The 16,572-nt window shown below is 38.0% G+C and overlaps 2 protein-coding genes across 13 annotated transcripts in view; one reads left to right on the top strand and one right to left on the bottom strand.

The window, feature by feature from the left end:
- Nucleotides 1-16,572, top strand: part of NF1 (neurofibromin 1) — a 306,641-nt gene that overhangs the window by 248,367 nt on the left and 41,702 nt on the right. For all 11 annotated transcript variants that reach the window (XM_032280970.1, XM_032280969.1, XM_032280968.1 and 8 more), the window contains 3 exons: nucleotides 9,311-9,743; nucleotides 11,250-11,590; nucleotides 14,379-14,581. In XM_032280970.1, coding sequence (XP_032136861.1) covers nucleotides 9,311-9,743; nucleotides 11,250-11,590; nucleotides 14,379-14,581 — 977 coding nt within the window. The remainder of the gene's footprint in view (nucleotides 1-9,310; nucleotides 9,744-11,249; nucleotides 11,591-14,378; nucleotides 14,582-16,572) is intronic.
- EVI2A (ecotropic viral integration site 2A) lies at nucleotides 413-4,477 on the bottom strand. 2 transcript variants are annotated; one of them, XM_032280977.1, is made up of 3 exons: nucleotides 4,236-4,466; nucleotides 3,712-3,781; nucleotides 413-1,759 (listed from the first exon to the last, which is right to left on the bottom strand). In XM_032280977.1, exon 3 carries the CDS (start codon nucleotides 1,748-1,750, stop codon nucleotides 1,049-1,051), a length of 702 nt encoding a protein of 233 aa, XP_032136868.1. In that variant the 5' UTR covers nucleotides 1,751-1,759; nucleotides 3,712-3,781; nucleotides 4,236-4,466; the 3' UTR covers nucleotides 413-1,048. The 2 variants fall into 2 exon arrangements, with proteins under 2 accessions (XP_032136868.1, XP_032136867.1); XM_032280976.1 differs by lacking the exon at nucleotides 3,712-3,781 and having other exon boundaries at nucleotides 4,236-4,477.

The raw sequence follows: 16,572 nt of genomic DNA, 5'->3' as shown, positions 1-16,572 counted from the left end.
GGTCTCGACTTAAATGTAAGTCATTATTTTACTTGAAGCCAATTTCTTTAAAGGTTAAATAATTACCTGAAGTATCAGTTTTCCAAATTTGAACACACACACACACACACACACACACACACACACACACACACACTTCTGTTTCCTTTGGTCATGTAACATTAGATAGTAAAAATTAATCACTAGGCTACTTGGCATCCTTGAAGTCCAAAAATTAATCAGCCTTTGGGTACTTGTTGTTAATGTTCCAGTGAGTAGTATTTATAGGAAAGATGAATATTATTAAACAGTAAAATATGCTTTGCTTTTACACTTAGCCTATTGATGTGGCTGTAAATCTTATTTCTTTTAGTTTTGCTCTATTATTGATCTTTACAATGTGTTCTTTAAAGTAATAAAGTGAATGCAAATATACATAGTCACAGGTTTATTCTAATGACTTTTAATTTATTATGCAAAATTAAAGGTTTAATTTAATATTAATAGTAGAAAAACACTTTCTTATGTGTGCCATAGGGAAAGATAAAAAGCACCTAGGCTAAAATAAGCTGTGTTGATTGATAAGCTGGTATGGATTCTGCCACATCCAGCAAAGAAGGTACCATTAAATTATACAGCTTAGCGCTATGCATTAGGAATTTGACTCTCATTTGATGTTAAAGCATGTACTTGGCTTTAAGGACACACTAAAACTCTTCAAAGTTTAATTACGTTCAGACAAAGATCATCTTATCACGATCGCTATGTAGGGAATATTTATTTAATTATCCCTTGCTCTCAGTTTTCTCAATTTATCCTTAAAACTTTCCTTAAATGCTTAGTTATTTTATTATTTGCTTTTTAAAAATATTCAGTGTCAAAACAAAAGGTTTAAGTGATTAAGAAGGCATTCTTCTCCCTCTCTCACCTGCTTGATTCTAAATTGCAAGGTCTACCATGTCAAATTTTAGATCATCAGAACAACACTTTGGCATTAAATACCAACTGACTTCATTTTTATTCCATAATCCTTCTCATTGCCACTTTGCAGTTTTCTTCACTAACTCATCTATTTGCCAGTAAGTTTTTCAGTTCCTTCTTCATCTTTTCTTTCCCTTGTATCTGTAAGCACTCCAGAAGATTGCATCACTAGGTTGGATCCTGTGAGCTGTTTTGCTCTTTTCCAAGTGTCTGATTCAGCAGGCCATAGACCGCTTGCCAGAAAATCGCCATTGCTTCTAGGCTGACGCTTGCCTACTTGTTTTGATCGTCTGAGAGTTGAGACTTTGTTTGCCAGAACCACAGTTGATAGAAATAGAAGGGTGCAGATAAGAAAAAGCACTGCAATTATAATTAAGCAAATTAGCATAGCCATGTTGTTGTTGTTTTCTACACAGACATCCTTTTTGAAAATTTCACCATGACTTTTGCTTGTGTTTTCAATGCTCTGTACTGTTGAAGGACTGTTGCTGACAACAGAAGGTAAATAAAGCTCCTGTTCAGATTTAGAAGTAAAAGATACAATGTGAGATGTTTCAGCCATGTTTGTAGAATTACCTTTATAATCTACTTCAGGAGTTACAGGGTTTGTGTTAATGTTTTCATTTTGGTTTCTGCCTGTCTTGTTTTGAGTAACTGAATCCCAGGAAGTAGTATTGTTAGCCCACAGATGGGTATAGTTTGCTTTTGTTCCAGGAGACAAAGAAAAAACTGTTGTCATCAGAATGGCAAGATGTAGGTAATGTCCTGTGTGTTCCATGTCCGTGGGCATACTGATGATCTGTTGGGACAGCAATACAATTTGTTAGTTTGTGAAAGAGTAATGATCCTAGTTTTGGTAATTGTAGTTAAAAGATAGTTGAGATGTTACAAGTAAACTACAAGCTCATGCCTAATATTCGCTACCCTGAATTCCATCTCAACTGAATTTCTTTCCTGTTCAGCTACATATGAAGAAGCATTTTAATTTCTATTACACTTTTAGACACTAGAAGTTAGCATTACAAATAAATATTAATCATTTTAAGTGGGATATTATGGCTTTATATAGTTTTCTCCCTTTGAAGCATGCCAGACTTCTGCTTTGAGTCAGTTAGTTCTCCTTTTACTTTTCTGATTCCTTCTTTAAAAAAAAAATTAAGGAGTATTCTTGCTGAAACTACCTACCCTCTAACCTGTCACCAGTTTTTACAGAAGAAATGTGGCCTTGAGCTTCTTGCTTCATGTATGAAAACAAAATGCAAATTTTTTGGTGGGAAGAGGGGAAGTTTGGTAGCAACAAAAGAAAATGAACTTCAAATAGGAATTCAAGGTGTTCTTTTTTCTTCTTGGGTGTTTATCCTGAAGCTTAGAATAAAGCTAGTAGTTAGACATTCGTAAGTGTATCTGTAAAAGCAGTTTTACTGGGGTGGTTGTCTCTTTTCATTTCTATTTCCCCAGACTGACTGTGTCTGAAGGCAAAGGCATACCAGTTTTCTCAACGTAAAAATCTGGAAAAAAAAAAAAAAGCAGCAGATTTCTTCTGAGTAGTCTTAAAAGTTCAACAAAAGTTACTGGGTTTTTTTAAAGCATCACTTATACCTAGCATTTTCTCTGATTCTGACATAATTCTTAAAAAAAGAAAATGTGTAATAAAATAGAAATAGAGCATCAAGATCTTGATGATTTAGGGTGAAGTGGCAGATTATAAGCATCTCAACATATAATTGTAAAAGTTGAATTTCCATTTTGGCTCTCAGCTTGCTGGAAGCCAGTTCAAAAAGGGGACAAGTTATATTCTAATTTTTTATTAACTATCATATGATTAAAGATTTAAATAGAAATGACATATTTTAGAATTTAACAGTTCCATGTACTGCTAACCCAGCAGGAAAGATTTATAATTATTATTGAGGTATCTTATAATAATATGCCAGTTTGTTTTGAGCTTCTTTTGAAGGTGTGTTTTATTGTTAGCATTTATTTGAATGAACTAAAAGCAAAACTGGATTGTTCTGCTGATATTTACTAAATGAAATTGCCTGGTTAAGAACCCTATATATATTATAGAAATTCTTCTCAAATGTACATAGAAGTCCTTTTTTAAAATGAAAAAAAAAAAAAAAAAAAAAAAAAAAAAGGCAGATTCTGACTTAGCTAGTATAGGTAGGGCCTGAAATTCTTTGTTTCCAAACCCACTCCTAAGCAACATGGATGCCACTGCTAGTCAGGCTTTTGAACATCAAGGTTTTATAAGAAATGGTTGTTGTATGTCATTGACCAACATTTGTATACTGTTAAAATATAGAAATTAAAAATAAGAAATGTGATGTGTTGAGTTTAACAAACAAAAGTAGCATGTAATAAACAATGCTAACTGCAGACTAACCTCTGAAGTAGTATTTCATATTAATAGTAGGGAGGAAAAACTCTATTAAATATTCTAAGATTCAGATTACTTTTTAGATTATGACCTGTAGTAGACAGTTAAAGAAAGACACAGGCCACTGGCTTTTGTATAATAGTGTTCAGCTTTAATTTTTAAGTTTAATGACCTAAATCTGGATGTTTCATGATTCTTTCACAAAAACAAATATTTGAAATTGGGTTAGCAAGTAATTTTCATCTTTTTATACTAGACTGGACTTCTGTATTAGATGCTAGAATGATTTAAAGTGGATTATTCTTGTCACATTAGTTCATTAACAATGTAGTATACATCACAGTATTGGTACACATTTTAACAGTGCTTACCACAGGACAGATAATAGGCCTGCTGTTGATTGTCTTCAGCCAGATGTACTGCAATGCCCAAATAAACAAACTGTATGACAAAATGAGACTTTCTCTTACCCTTACAAATGCCTGAGAATTGAGGACTATTTTTACACCAATTTATGCCATGGAGGTCAGGTTGTATTATCAAAAGTTTTCTTATCTCTGGTCATTTTCAATAGAATTTATAATGTCTAAGCATTAGCAATGAGAAATTTATTTTTTAACTTTTGAAAAATAACAAAACATTTCCAGTTTACTTGAGGAATTGAAACTTAGATCCTTCCTAATCCTAATTTAAAACTCCATGGCATTGGTAAATGTTTTTATTTCTAACATAAAATTTATGTAATAACACGGAAAAAAAAACGGTATACATTTTCAGTCACGATTCTAGTTTGTTAGTGAGAGTCTTATACACTTTGATAGCATTTCCTCGAACACTAATCTGTCAAAAGTTAGAAGTGAAAAGGCATAAGAAAAGCCATATATATATGACCTACCTTACAAAATGCTTGGTCAAAATCTGATTATAACGTGATTTTGATAAACCACTTCTTTTCTTGTCTTCTTATTTAAAGCAGAACAGACTTGTAGAAATGAACCTTAAAGTAAATCTGCAGTTAAAAAGGATATGTGCAGCTAGTTTTCCACTTATAAAACCAAACCACAGATGACACATTTCCTTTCCACTGCATTTAAAGCACATGTCATGGGGGGGAAAAAAACCGAAAAAACTCCAACTTGTCTAGTTGGCCACTGGCATGACAGGAGGCTTTGTAGAACAAATCCCCGCCTCCAGAGCAGGGAGGGTTTTCCACTTAATGCCTTTTGACAGTATGCTCATTCTATAGGCCTGTTACGTTCTTTTGAATGATATGTTAGTATCATTTAAAAGAGGTTTTAAAATGGTATTTTTCCTGCAGTATGTAAATTCTTCTCTAAAAGATTTATTTGAAATCTACAGACTGATTTGAAAATGTGAGTTTGGAGTCCATGGGATATTGGTTAGATAATAGAAACTGTGATATATATTATAATCTTAGAATTGTGGAACTGTAACAATTATTTGAGAAAATAGTAAACTTAGATTATATGGGACAGAAAATGCTTTTGTGTGGTGTAGTGTGTGTATTCTTTCTCTCTCTCTCTCTCTCTCTCTCTCTCTCTCTCTCTCTCCTGTCAAACATCCTGTCATCACCTCAAATTTAACATGCTGAAGCCCTTTGAGAACTGGGTATGCGCTAGATGCAGTGACTCATACCTGTAATCCCAGCACTTTGGGAGGGTGAGGCAGGTGGACCACTTGAGGCCAGAAGTTCAAGACCAGCCTGGCCAATATGGTAAAAACCTGTCTCTACTAAAAATAGAAAAATTAGCTGACAGGATGGTGTGCACCTATAGTCCCAGCTACTTGGGTGGCTGAGGCAGGAGAATTGCTTGAACCTGGGAGGTGAAGGCTACATTGAGCCAAGATCATGCCACTGCCCTCCAGCGTTGGGGACAGAGCAAGATTCTGTCTCCAAAAAAAAAAAGGAACTGAGTATGGCAGCACACATCTGTAATCCCAGCTACTAGGGTGACTGAGGTAGGAGGATCACTTGAGCCCAGGAGTGCAAATCCAGCCTGGGTAACATAGCCAGACTCCATCTCTTAATAATTAATTAAATTAATAAAATAAGAAGAACTTTATTTTTTCTTTAAAAGAAGCTGTCTGTCACAGTCTTCTTGTTTCTGTTCATGATAACAGCATTCTTTGTACTCTCAGAGGCTTAGTATAAAACACATCATTTTAAGTCCTCTTAGTCCTGATCAGACTTTAATTCATGTTGGTCCTTCCTTCATATTCTTGGGTCAGTTTCTTTTTCCCTGTTTTTCCTGTCAACAGTAGTATTTTAGATCCTTATCAGGTCATACCTAGACTACCTAGACTCTACAGTAGCCTTTTTAGTGGCCCCGTTTCCTTCATTTATCTTGTGTATACCACTTTCTTTGGTCATATCACCCCTTTCCTGGAAAAAAAAATTGAAAAATTCCCTAATACATACAGCAGTGATTCAGAAATGTTTGTGTACATAAACATCAGATGAGAAGATTGTTTAAAAACATAAAAACAAGACATGGTGGCTCACACTTTGGGAGCAGAGTAATCTCAGCACTTCGGGAGGCAGAGATGGGAGGACTGCTTTAGCCACAGGAGTTCAAGACCAGCCTGGGCAGCATGGCAAAATCCTGTCTCTACAAAAAATACAAAAAAGAGAAAAAAAAAACCTAGCCAGGCATGGTGGCACTTGTCTATAGTCCCAGGTGGGAGAATCACCTGAGCCTGGGGAGGTCAAGGCTACAGTGAGCCGTGACCACGCCACTGTAGTCCAGCCTGAGTTAAGGGGAAAAACAAAAAGACAAACAAAAACACAATAAAAATTTCTAGGCCCCACTGCATAGATTCATATTTAGTAGGTCCAGGCTGGGTTCAGGAAACTGCATTTTTATCAAGCACCACAGTTGATTCTGATGCCAGTAGTCCACAGAACATATGCTGAGAAATGGTGAGTCCCTAGGAGAAAACCTAAGCCCTTTGGTTGAGAAGTTATGGTCCCTTCACAATTTGGCTATTCTGTATTTTCCTAGCTTTAGCTCTCAAAACTTCCCTACCTGAATCCACCATTCTGGCTAGACTAGCTGTCTCCTCAACACATCTAGTTACCTATTTCTTTTCCTTTTTGCCTTTCTCTGTAAGGCCTGCCCGGTCCTCTTGCCGAGTTCTGCATTCCTCCTTACCCACTTCAGCCACGGTATCTTCTATGTAGCTCTCACTGACTGCCCAGTTTGATCTCTCTCTTTCGATTTAATAACTCGTTTTTCTTTCTCTTCCGATCTTTTTCCGCAACGAATTGAGACGGAGTTTCGCTCTTGTTACCCAGGCTGGAGTGCAATGGCGCGATCTCGGCTCACCGCAACCTCCGCCTCCTGGGTTCAGGCAATTCTCCTGCCCCAGCCTCCTGAGTAGCTGGGATTACAGGCACGCGCCACCACGCCCAGCTGATTTTTGTATTTTTAGTAGAGACGGGGTTTCACCATGTTGACCAGGATGGTCTCGATCTCTTGACCTCGTGATCCACCCGCCTCGGCCTCCCAAAGTGCTGGGATTACAGGTGTGAGCCACCGCGCCCAGCCAATAACAGTATTTTCTCTGCAGTTCTTTTGATAAGTGATTACATACTACCTCATATCTTTTATCTTGAAATATTTGTCTTGTATTAAAATGATTTGATTTGTCATATTTTTATCTTATTTTCTACCAACAAGATTGAAAACTCTGAGGTGAAGTTTTTATTGAAACATGATAATTTGTATATTTTAATGGGGCATGTATGATTGATTTTTTTTTGAGCTGGAATCTTGCTCTGTTGCCCAGGCTAGAGTGCAGTGGCGCAATGTCAGCTCACGGCAACCTCCATCTCCTGGATTCAAGTGATTCTCCTGCCTCAGCCTCCCAACTAACTGGACCTACAGGTGCATGCCACTACACCAGCTAATTTTTTTTTTTTTTGAGATGGAGTTTCACTCATGTTACCCAGGCTGGAGTGCAATGACGCGATCTTGGCTCACCACAACCTCCGCCTCCTGGGTTCAGGCAATTCTCCTGCCTCAGCCTCCTGAGTAGCTGGGATTACAGGCATGCACCACCATGCCCAGCTAATTTTTTGTATTTTTAGTAGAGACAGGGTTTCACCATGTTGACCAGGATGGTCTCGATCTCTTGACCTCGTGATCCACCCACCTCGGCCTCCCAAAGTGCTGGGATTACAGGCTTGAGCCACCGCGCCTGGCCACACCAGCTAATTTTTGTATTTTTAGTAGAGATGGGGTTTCACTGTGTTGGCCAGGCTGGTCTCAAGCTCCTGACTTCAGGTGATCAGCCCACCTCGGCCTCCCAAAATGCTGGGATTATAGGCGTAAGCCACCACGCCCCACCTGAATGTACATTTTGATACATGCATACATATGTAATTTTTAAATCAGGGTGATTAGGATATCCATTGCCTCAAAGAAAAGAAATTGTTCCGTCTAGCTGTTTTGAAGTATATGATAAGTTATTAATTAGTCACCTTACTATGAATACTAGAACTTGTTCCTTCTAATTATAATACATATGTATGTATTGTTTGATGCATTGTATGCATGTATCAAAATATCACACATTCAGGCAGGGCATGGTGGCTCACGTCTGTTATCCCAGCACTTTGGGAGGCCGAGGTAGACTGATCACCTGAGGTCAGGAGTTCAAGACCAGCCTGGCCAACATGGTGAAACCCCATCTCTACTACATATATATAATAAATATTTTTTTGAGATAGTCTCACTGTTGCCCAGGCTGAAGTGCAGTGGTACAATCTCAGCTCACTGCAGCCTCTGCCTCCCAGGCCCAAGTGATTCTCATGCCTCAGCCTCCCAAGTAGCTGGAATTACAGACATGCACCACCACACCTGGCTAATTTTTGTATTTTCAGTAGAGACAGGGTTTTCCCTTGTTGGCCTGGCTGGTCTCAAACCCCTGGCCTCATGTGATCTACCTGTCTCATTCTCCCAAGTGCTGGGATTACAGGCGTGAGTCACTGTGCCCGGCCCTTAATATATTTTTATATCCATTAACCAACCTCTGAGGTGAAGATATTTTTTTTTAACTTAGTAGTAGTATCACCAGAGTCATCACATATGGAAAACTTTGGGCCTAAGTTAATGTAGATTGTTTTGATTTGAAGCCTCGGTACCATTACTTGAGGGCTTTTTCATGGTCTTCACTGTGGCTGCTCATGTTTATTAGCATTCTTTTGGTTTTAAGCAACATATAACCTATGTGGCTTAAAAAAAAGGTATTTATTGGTTTATATAACTGAATAGTCCTGGGGTAAATTTGACCCCCGGAGAGGCTTTAGGGCACAAATGATATGGCCAGGGCTCCAGTTTGTCTCTTCATTTCTCAACTCCTTCTCTTCAGTTTTATGGGAGGCTCTTCTTTTATATCCCAAGATATGAGCAAGCAACTCCTAGGGCTGTGTATTCCTTTGTTTATAAACACCAGGAAAGAAATATCTCAAATTCCAACAATTTAAGCTAAAGTACCTGAACTGGGCCCCTTTGGCCCTGGTTGTCCTGATTTAAATCATGTGTTCATTGCTGGATCAGTCTCTGATCAGGGTGGAATAAATGGATTGGCTAAAATCATCTCACTCCAGAGCTCCAGATGGGTCATTCCCACCAAACTGTTCACCTTAGGAGTTTGGTGGACCTGCAGGCAACCAACTAATGCTCAGTGTTTTCTTCCTTGACTCATGGGCAAATTTTTTATTATTGATGTTGCTCAAAATTTTTGAATTGGAAATTTGTCTCTTCTCTTAGCCTTATTCCTCAGTGGCCAAAAAACAACTGATTTAAAAAAACAGATCCAGTTTTGAATAGTTGCTTTATATTACTCTCTCTAGAAAATGAATTGTAAAATAAATAAAATAGTAGCATCTGTATATTTATTCTAGGCACTGTTAATAATCTTTGTCTTTCTTATCATTTTCCTTAGGTTCAAAACTGGTCAAATCAATGGTGATTTGCTGATATACCACGTCTTACTGACTTTAAAGCCATATTATGCAAAGCCATATGAAATTGTAGTAGACCTTACTCATACCGGGCCTAGCAATCGCTTTAAAACAGACTTTCTTTCTAAGTGGTTTGTTGTTTTTCCTGGCTTTGCTTACGACAATGTCTCTGCAGTCTATGTCTATAACTGTAACTCCTGGGTCAGGGAGTACACCAAGTATCATGAGCGGCTGCTGACTGGCCTCAAAGGTAGCAAAAGGCTTGTTTTTATAGACTGTCCTGGGAAACTGGCTGAGCACATAGAGCATGAACAACAGAAACTACCTGCTGCCACCTTGGCTTTAGAAGAGGACCTGAAGGTATTCCACAATGCTCTCAAGCTAGCTCACAAAGACACCAAAGTTTCTATTAAAGTAAGTTTCAGTCTGTGTTTCATAAATGATTCATTGCTTTTCCTGGCTAGCTAGATTATATTCTGGCTTCCGTAGGTTTCCTATCTCCATCGTGGTGTATAAAATGTCATATAAGGCTGGCGCAGTGGCTCACGCCTATAATCCCAGCACTCTGGGATGTCGAGGTAGGCGGATCGCCTGAGGTCAGGAGTTTAAGACCAGCCTGACCAACATGGTGAAACCCTCCCTCTACTAAAAATACAAAAATTAGCCAGGCATGGTGATGGGCATCTATAATCTCTGCTACTCAGGAAGCTGAGGCAAGAGAATTCCTTGAACCCAGGAGGCGGAGGTTGCAGTGAGCTGAGATAGTGCCACTGTACTCCAGCCTGGGCGACAGAAGGAGACTCTGTCTCAAAAAAAACAAAAAAAAATTATGTAAGTCTAGATGTAGAAAGACCAACATTTGTGTCATCGTGAAGGTTCTGTGGAGGATATGAGAAGTATATATATTATTCTAGGTTAGGCTGGAAGTAGAATAGGGCAGTTTGTTATGTCATTCAAATTATAGGAATGTGTAGAGAGTAGAAATTACCTAATGAGAGTTGTTTTGATTATTATATGCTTTTTGCAGAGTGAGGAACATGAACCCAGGATAAAATCAGCATCTTTCTGGCCGGGCACAGTGGCTCACACCAATAATCCCAGCGCTTTGGGAGGCCGAGGTGGGCGCATCACGAGGTCAAGAGATCAAGACCATCCATGGTCTTGACCACGGCCAACATGGTGAAACCCCATCTCTACTGAAAATACAAAAATTAGCTGGGCGCGGTAGTGTGCGCCTGTCGTCCCAGCTACTTGGGAGGCTGAGGCAGGGGAATTGCTTGAACCCGGGAGGCGAAGGTTGCAGTGAACAGAGATCTTGCCACTGCAGTCCAGCCTGGCAACATAGCAAGACTTTGTCTCAACAACAACAAAAAAAAATCAGTATTTTTCTATAAGATTTTTTTTTTTTTTTGAGGTGGAGTCTCACTCTGTCACCTAGGCTGGAGTGCGGTGGCATGATCTCAGCTCACTGCAACCTCTGCCTCCTGGATTCAAGCGATTATTCTGCCTTAGCCTTCCAAGTAGCTAGGATCACAAGCACACACCACCACGCCTAGCTAATTTTTGTATTTTTAGTAGAGACAGAGTTTCACCATGTTGGCCCAGCTGGTCATGAACTCCTGACCTCAAGTGATGTGCCTGCCTCAGCCTCCCAAAGTGTTGGGATTATAGGCGTGAGCCACCGTGCCTGGCCTTCTATAAGATTCCTGTCCTTTTTAAAAAGCAAAATTAAAAATAAGTTTTTTGTTTCTGAGAACGTTTATCATAAGAATTACTGAACCATTTGAATATATGATGGTGGGAACTCTTCCTTAAATGGGATAGTGTTTTGTTTGGTTGGTTGGTTTTTGGAGCTTTTTAGAATTTTATGTAAAGGAATTTAATTCTTCTCCACTTCACCCCCTCACCACCACTTTCCAGGTTGGTTCTACTGCTGTCCAAGTAACCTCAGCAGAGCGAACAAAAGTCCTAGGACAATCAGTCTTTCTAAATGATATCTATTATGCTTCGGAAATTGAAGAAATCTGCCTAGTAGATGAGAACCAGTTCACCTTAACCATTGCAAACCAGGGCACACCGCTCACCTTCATGCACCAGGAGTGTGAAGCCATTGTCCAGTCTATCATTCATATCCGTACCCGCTGGGAACTGTCACAGCCCGACTCTATCCCTCAACACACCAAGATTCGGCCAAAAGATGTCCCTGGGACACTGCTCAATATTGCATTACTTAATTTAGGCAGTTCTGACCCAAGTTTACGGTAAGTTTTTTTTTTAATTCACTTCAGTTTTATTTGGGGTTTATTGCTTTTAAAATGAGACCATTTAATAAATTTTAAAGCAGGCTCTACCTTAATATTATAAATTGGAAGGTATGCAGTGTGGGTTAACCACTGTGATCTCATCAAGTTATGGGGGTATTCATATCAACTGTGGAATTCCAAACAGGGTGATTCACACTAAACCAATATATGTTCTTTCTCCAGGAAAATTTCATGTAAAACAAAACAAAATAGCAGATTTTTTTTCCAAAGTAATACCCTAAATTGAGTTTTTTTCTCCTTTGAGTCCTCTAATTGTTTCCATTTTCAGAAGTATATCACTATTTAGTTTAAAAGTCAAGTCAGATTATCACTGTTTGACAAAAAAAGGCCTAATGTTCAATAACTTGGTAACAGTATTGCATACTTTCCACCTACGTCATCTTAACAAAATTCTCGAAAGATATCTGAAGACAAATACATCATCTGAGCAGAGTATAATTGGTTCCGTTTAGGCTTAATAATTTGAATGTGCACATGAAAAGCATGGCTGTGGAGTCAGTAGATTTGGTTTGAACAGATCTGCCACTTTCATGCTGTGTACTTTGAGCAAGATACTGTACTGAAGTTCTCAGAGATCTGGTTTCCTCATTTAAAAAAAATAAATAAAGATAACTGCGTTCCTCATATACCTACAAAAGCTTAATAAATAGTATGTTTGGTAGTATAGTATAGCAATCTAGCAAATAGTTTATGCTTAGTAAACAGTGTTTTATTCTCTTATCTTTTCCTCCCTGCCAACATCTCTTTACACCCTTTTTCCCTTTTCTCCCATCTCCTTACCAAGTTAGGATAATTCTTTGTCTCAAATACCTTGAGACTTTCAAGATTTTTTACAGATGCGAATTCTTAGCTTCTGAAAATTTTCCCTGAAGATAACATAGCCCATGTTTTGTAGTGGGCCTTTTAGGATTCCAAATTCTCCTTTACTTAAAAGAAAAAAATCAAGATTTATTTACTTGGATGGGCTTTAGAAATTGTACATAAGGCCAGGCGTGGTGGCTCATGCCTGTAATCCTAGCACTTTGGGAGGCCGAGGTGGACGGATCACGAGGTCAGGAAATCGAGACCAGCCTGGCTAACATGGTGAACCCTGTCTCTACTAAAAATACAAAAATTAGCTGGATATGGTGATGTGTGCCTGCAGTCCCAGCTACTCAGGAGGCTAAGGTAGGAGAATCGCTTGAACCTAGGAGGCAGAGGTTGCAATGAGCTAAGATCATGCCACTGCACTACAGCCTGGCAACAGAGCAAGACTCTGTCTGAAAAAAAAAAAAAGAAAGGAAAAGAAAAGAAAGTGTACAAAAGATTTTGTGTATGCTTTGCTTCCTTATCTCATAGGTGTCTGTGACACCTATCCTAGGCGAGGAAGTCTAGTTCTTTATAACTGTTGAAATACACAGAATAAAAGTTAATGTTAAAATTGTATAATTTAGAATTCCTGGGAATTAATAAAAGATACAAGCTGAGCACAGTGGCACATACCTGTAGTTCCAGCTACTCAGGAGGCTGAGGCAGGAGGACATCTTGAGCTCAGGAGTTCAAGGCTGCAGTATGTTACAATCATGCCTGTGAATACCCAATGCACAGCAGCCTGGGGACCATAGTGAGACTCTGACTAAAAATTTTAAAAAAAGAAAAAAGATACATAAACTTAGAAACAATAACACTAATAATCACATTTTAGGAAAATAGAGCTATAAGGCTGCCTTTAATTTCTAATTCAAAGATATTCATAGACAAATACAAACAACCTTTTAACAGTTATTAGCCTGGGTAAACCTGCATTCTTCTCTAGTGACCTCAACCAACATGACAGCTTGTGCTTTTTGCTGAAGCATGTCATCCCAGAGAAGAAGCCTTTAGGCAGACTTAAATTCCAGTGGCTTTTTCCCTATATGGTGATTGCATAAATATATTAGTATGATAAACAGAGGTAAGGAAAACCTGAAATTTACTGAGCAAACTATTTCCTTTACTGGACAGGGGAGAAAATAAAAAATTTTAAATTGAGTCTAGTATTTTAGGCTATCTCCTAAATTGCTTAGCTATATTTTCAGACATTTGTAAGTGATGTTGGTCTGAATGAAACCTGAGTATTACATGTTTTTTCAGTTTTGGTGGCTGTGTATGATGTAATGAGGTCATAGAGGGAAAATTGGGAGGACTTAATTTTAAGTTAATTTTGTTTTTAACCTCCAGTTTGTAGGGTAACTTGTAGGACACCCAGAAAGAAGATGAGCAGATCTTGATTAAAGATTTTCACATGCTAATTTGATGAAGGGAAGGACCATCTGATTTCTCTCCTTATGACCCCCACTGGATTTAGTGGGAGAGGGAACCAGAATTTGAGTTTTGGCTTTACTAAAAATGTATGATGTGCCTTATTCTGACTTAATTTATATTGATCTGCCTTAGAACCATTAAGTCCTCTCATATTTTATGTCCCAGTGAGATTTCTTTTAGGAAAGCCTACACCCCCCGTCATAGAAGCCTCACAGTGCTCTTATGGTTATATCAAGAGTCTCCCTTTTTATAAAATCCCTAAATGATCAAGAGGTATTTTGGTTTTTTTGTGGAATTATAACATCTTATTTCTAATTGATCATAAAATTTAAAAATAGTTTATCATACTTTGTAATAGAATCACAGTTGTATGTTATGAAAAAGTTTTAGAACTATAAGGAAAAATACGTTTTAAAACAACTTTGTTTGTGTTTTCTCCTAGGTCAGCTGCCTATAATCTTCTGTGTGCCTTAACTTGTACCTTTAATTTAAAAATCGAGGGCCAGTTACTAGAGACATCAGGTTTATGTATCCCTGCCAACAACACCCTCTTTATTGTCTCTATTAGTAAGACACTGGCAGCCAATGAGCCACACCTCACATTAGAGTTTTTGGAAGAGTGTATTTCTGGATTTAGCAAATCTAGTAAGTAATGATAATTTTCTTTAATACTAACGATTATTCTAAGAAAATTCAAAGAAAACCTTTCATTTCAGAGTTTGCCAGTGAAGCCTTTCACTTATATTTTTACTTTTCCTCCTCTTCTGATTTTACATCTGTGCTACCCTGTAACTGCAGGAACTCTGAGGGAACTTTTTGGTAGGCCACATTGAGAAATCCACCAAAATTCTGACAATAAAAGCAAGCTGGCAAGGGTTTGGTACCTTACACACCTCTGGACCACTTACAAAGTATTTTCTCCACTGTTACATTTTCATTAGCTTCAGTTTCTCTTCTTAGCAGAAAAGTCCACATAAGTATCCATGTTGCCTTCTTCATTTTAAGAAGCTAGCCATTTTCTTTTTTCTTCAGGTTGACTTTGAATGATGATTTTATTGTACATGTACAGTTCACAAAGAGCACAGTGGCACGTAATACAGGGTCCAGGGTCAGTCCTGACTTAGTTTTAACTAAGTCTCCTAAATTTAACATCCACTCTTTATATTTGTCCATCTTTATAACCTATAGTAGTATAAATGATCTTCTCCCGCAGTACTTCCTGACCTTTTCTTTCCTTTCCTTGTAATACATAAAACCTTTTTTTCTGCATTCAAACACATTTTTTGATTTTTCTATATTAGATAATTAAAAGCCTCAGCAATTCACTAAGATTATTTTCAAGTAAGAAATATAGGAATATAACTCTAACAAAAAAAATGTGTAGGACTGACAAAACAAGAAAAGTATAAACTTTATTGATAAATGTTAATATAAGAAAAGATTTGAGTGAATTTAAAGGCATATTGTGTTCCTGCATAAACAGTTCTTCCCAGATTATTACAAATTTAATGTAATTTCATCAAAATAACCATGGGATTTGAGGATTGAGAATGGATCTAGAACTTAAATGATTCTAAATTCTACATAAAAGTGCAACAATAGCTAAGAAAATATTGAAAGAGACTGGAGACTTGACAGTACAGATGTCTGAACACTTTATAGCAGTACAATAATTAAAACATATGTGTACAAATCAGCCATCAGATCAGTTTAAGAGAAACAAATTAATAAACACCATAAACTGATTGGGGAGAGATTAAATCATTTAAGAAATGAAGTTGGGAAATGACTTCAGTGAGGTCTTCATCGTGAAGACCTAATTCACCATACACCACAAGATATCAAGTATGTTCTACCTATATTTAAAAGTTGAATAAGGCTGTGTGTGGTGGCTCCCACTCGTAATCCCAGCACTTTGGGAGGCTGAGGCAAGAGGATTGTGGCTGGAGGATTGCTTGAGCCCCTAGGTCAAGGCTACAGTGAGCTATGATTGTACCACTGCGCTCCAGCCTGGATGATAGAGTGAGACTGTCTCTAAAAAAAAAAAAAAAAAAATTTGTATATAAAAACTTGGAACCATTTTAAAAAGAGGAACAAGTGAATATTTAATTGCTTTCTAGGTGAGTAAGAGCATATGAAGTAAAGTGATAGAATGAAACAAAGAAAACAGCGAACAGATTTGACTACATAAAACTTCCAAACATCTACTCAAAAATAAACAAAAGTGAAGATAATTAAAAACTAGGAAATATACTTGGAGCAAATATGAGAAAAGATTAATATCCTTAATCATGAAGAGTGTTTACAGATTAATAAAAAATGAGTTAACAGTAACATAAAGATCATGTTTTAAAAAAATATTTAGGCCTGGTCCCGTGCTTCATGCCTGTAATCCCAGCACTTTGGGCGGTCAAGGTGGGTGGATCACAAGGTCAGGAGTTGAAGACTAGCCTGACCAAGATGGAGGTATCCCATCTCTACTAAAAATACAAGAATTAATTGGGCATGGTGGTGGGCACCTGTAATCCCAGCTACTCAGGAGACTGAGGCAGGAAAATAGTTTGAACTTGAGAGGTGGAGGTTGCAGGGAGCCGAGACCGTGCCATTGCACACCAGCCTGGGTGACAGATCGAGAC

The sequence above is a fragment of the Sapajus apella genome, unplaced genomic scaffold, assembly GCF_009761245.1.
Source record: "Sapajus apella isolate SASKATOON/1434 unplaced genomic scaffold, GSC_monkey_1.0 scaffold12, whole genome shotgun sequence".
Classification (NCBI taxonomy): domain Eukaryota; kingdom Metazoa; phylum Chordata; class Mammalia; order Primates; family Cebidae; genus Sapajus; species Sapajus apella.
The sequence above is the reverse complement of the archived record's forward strand: the minus strand, read 5'-3'. Positions and strand labels throughout refer to the sequence as shown.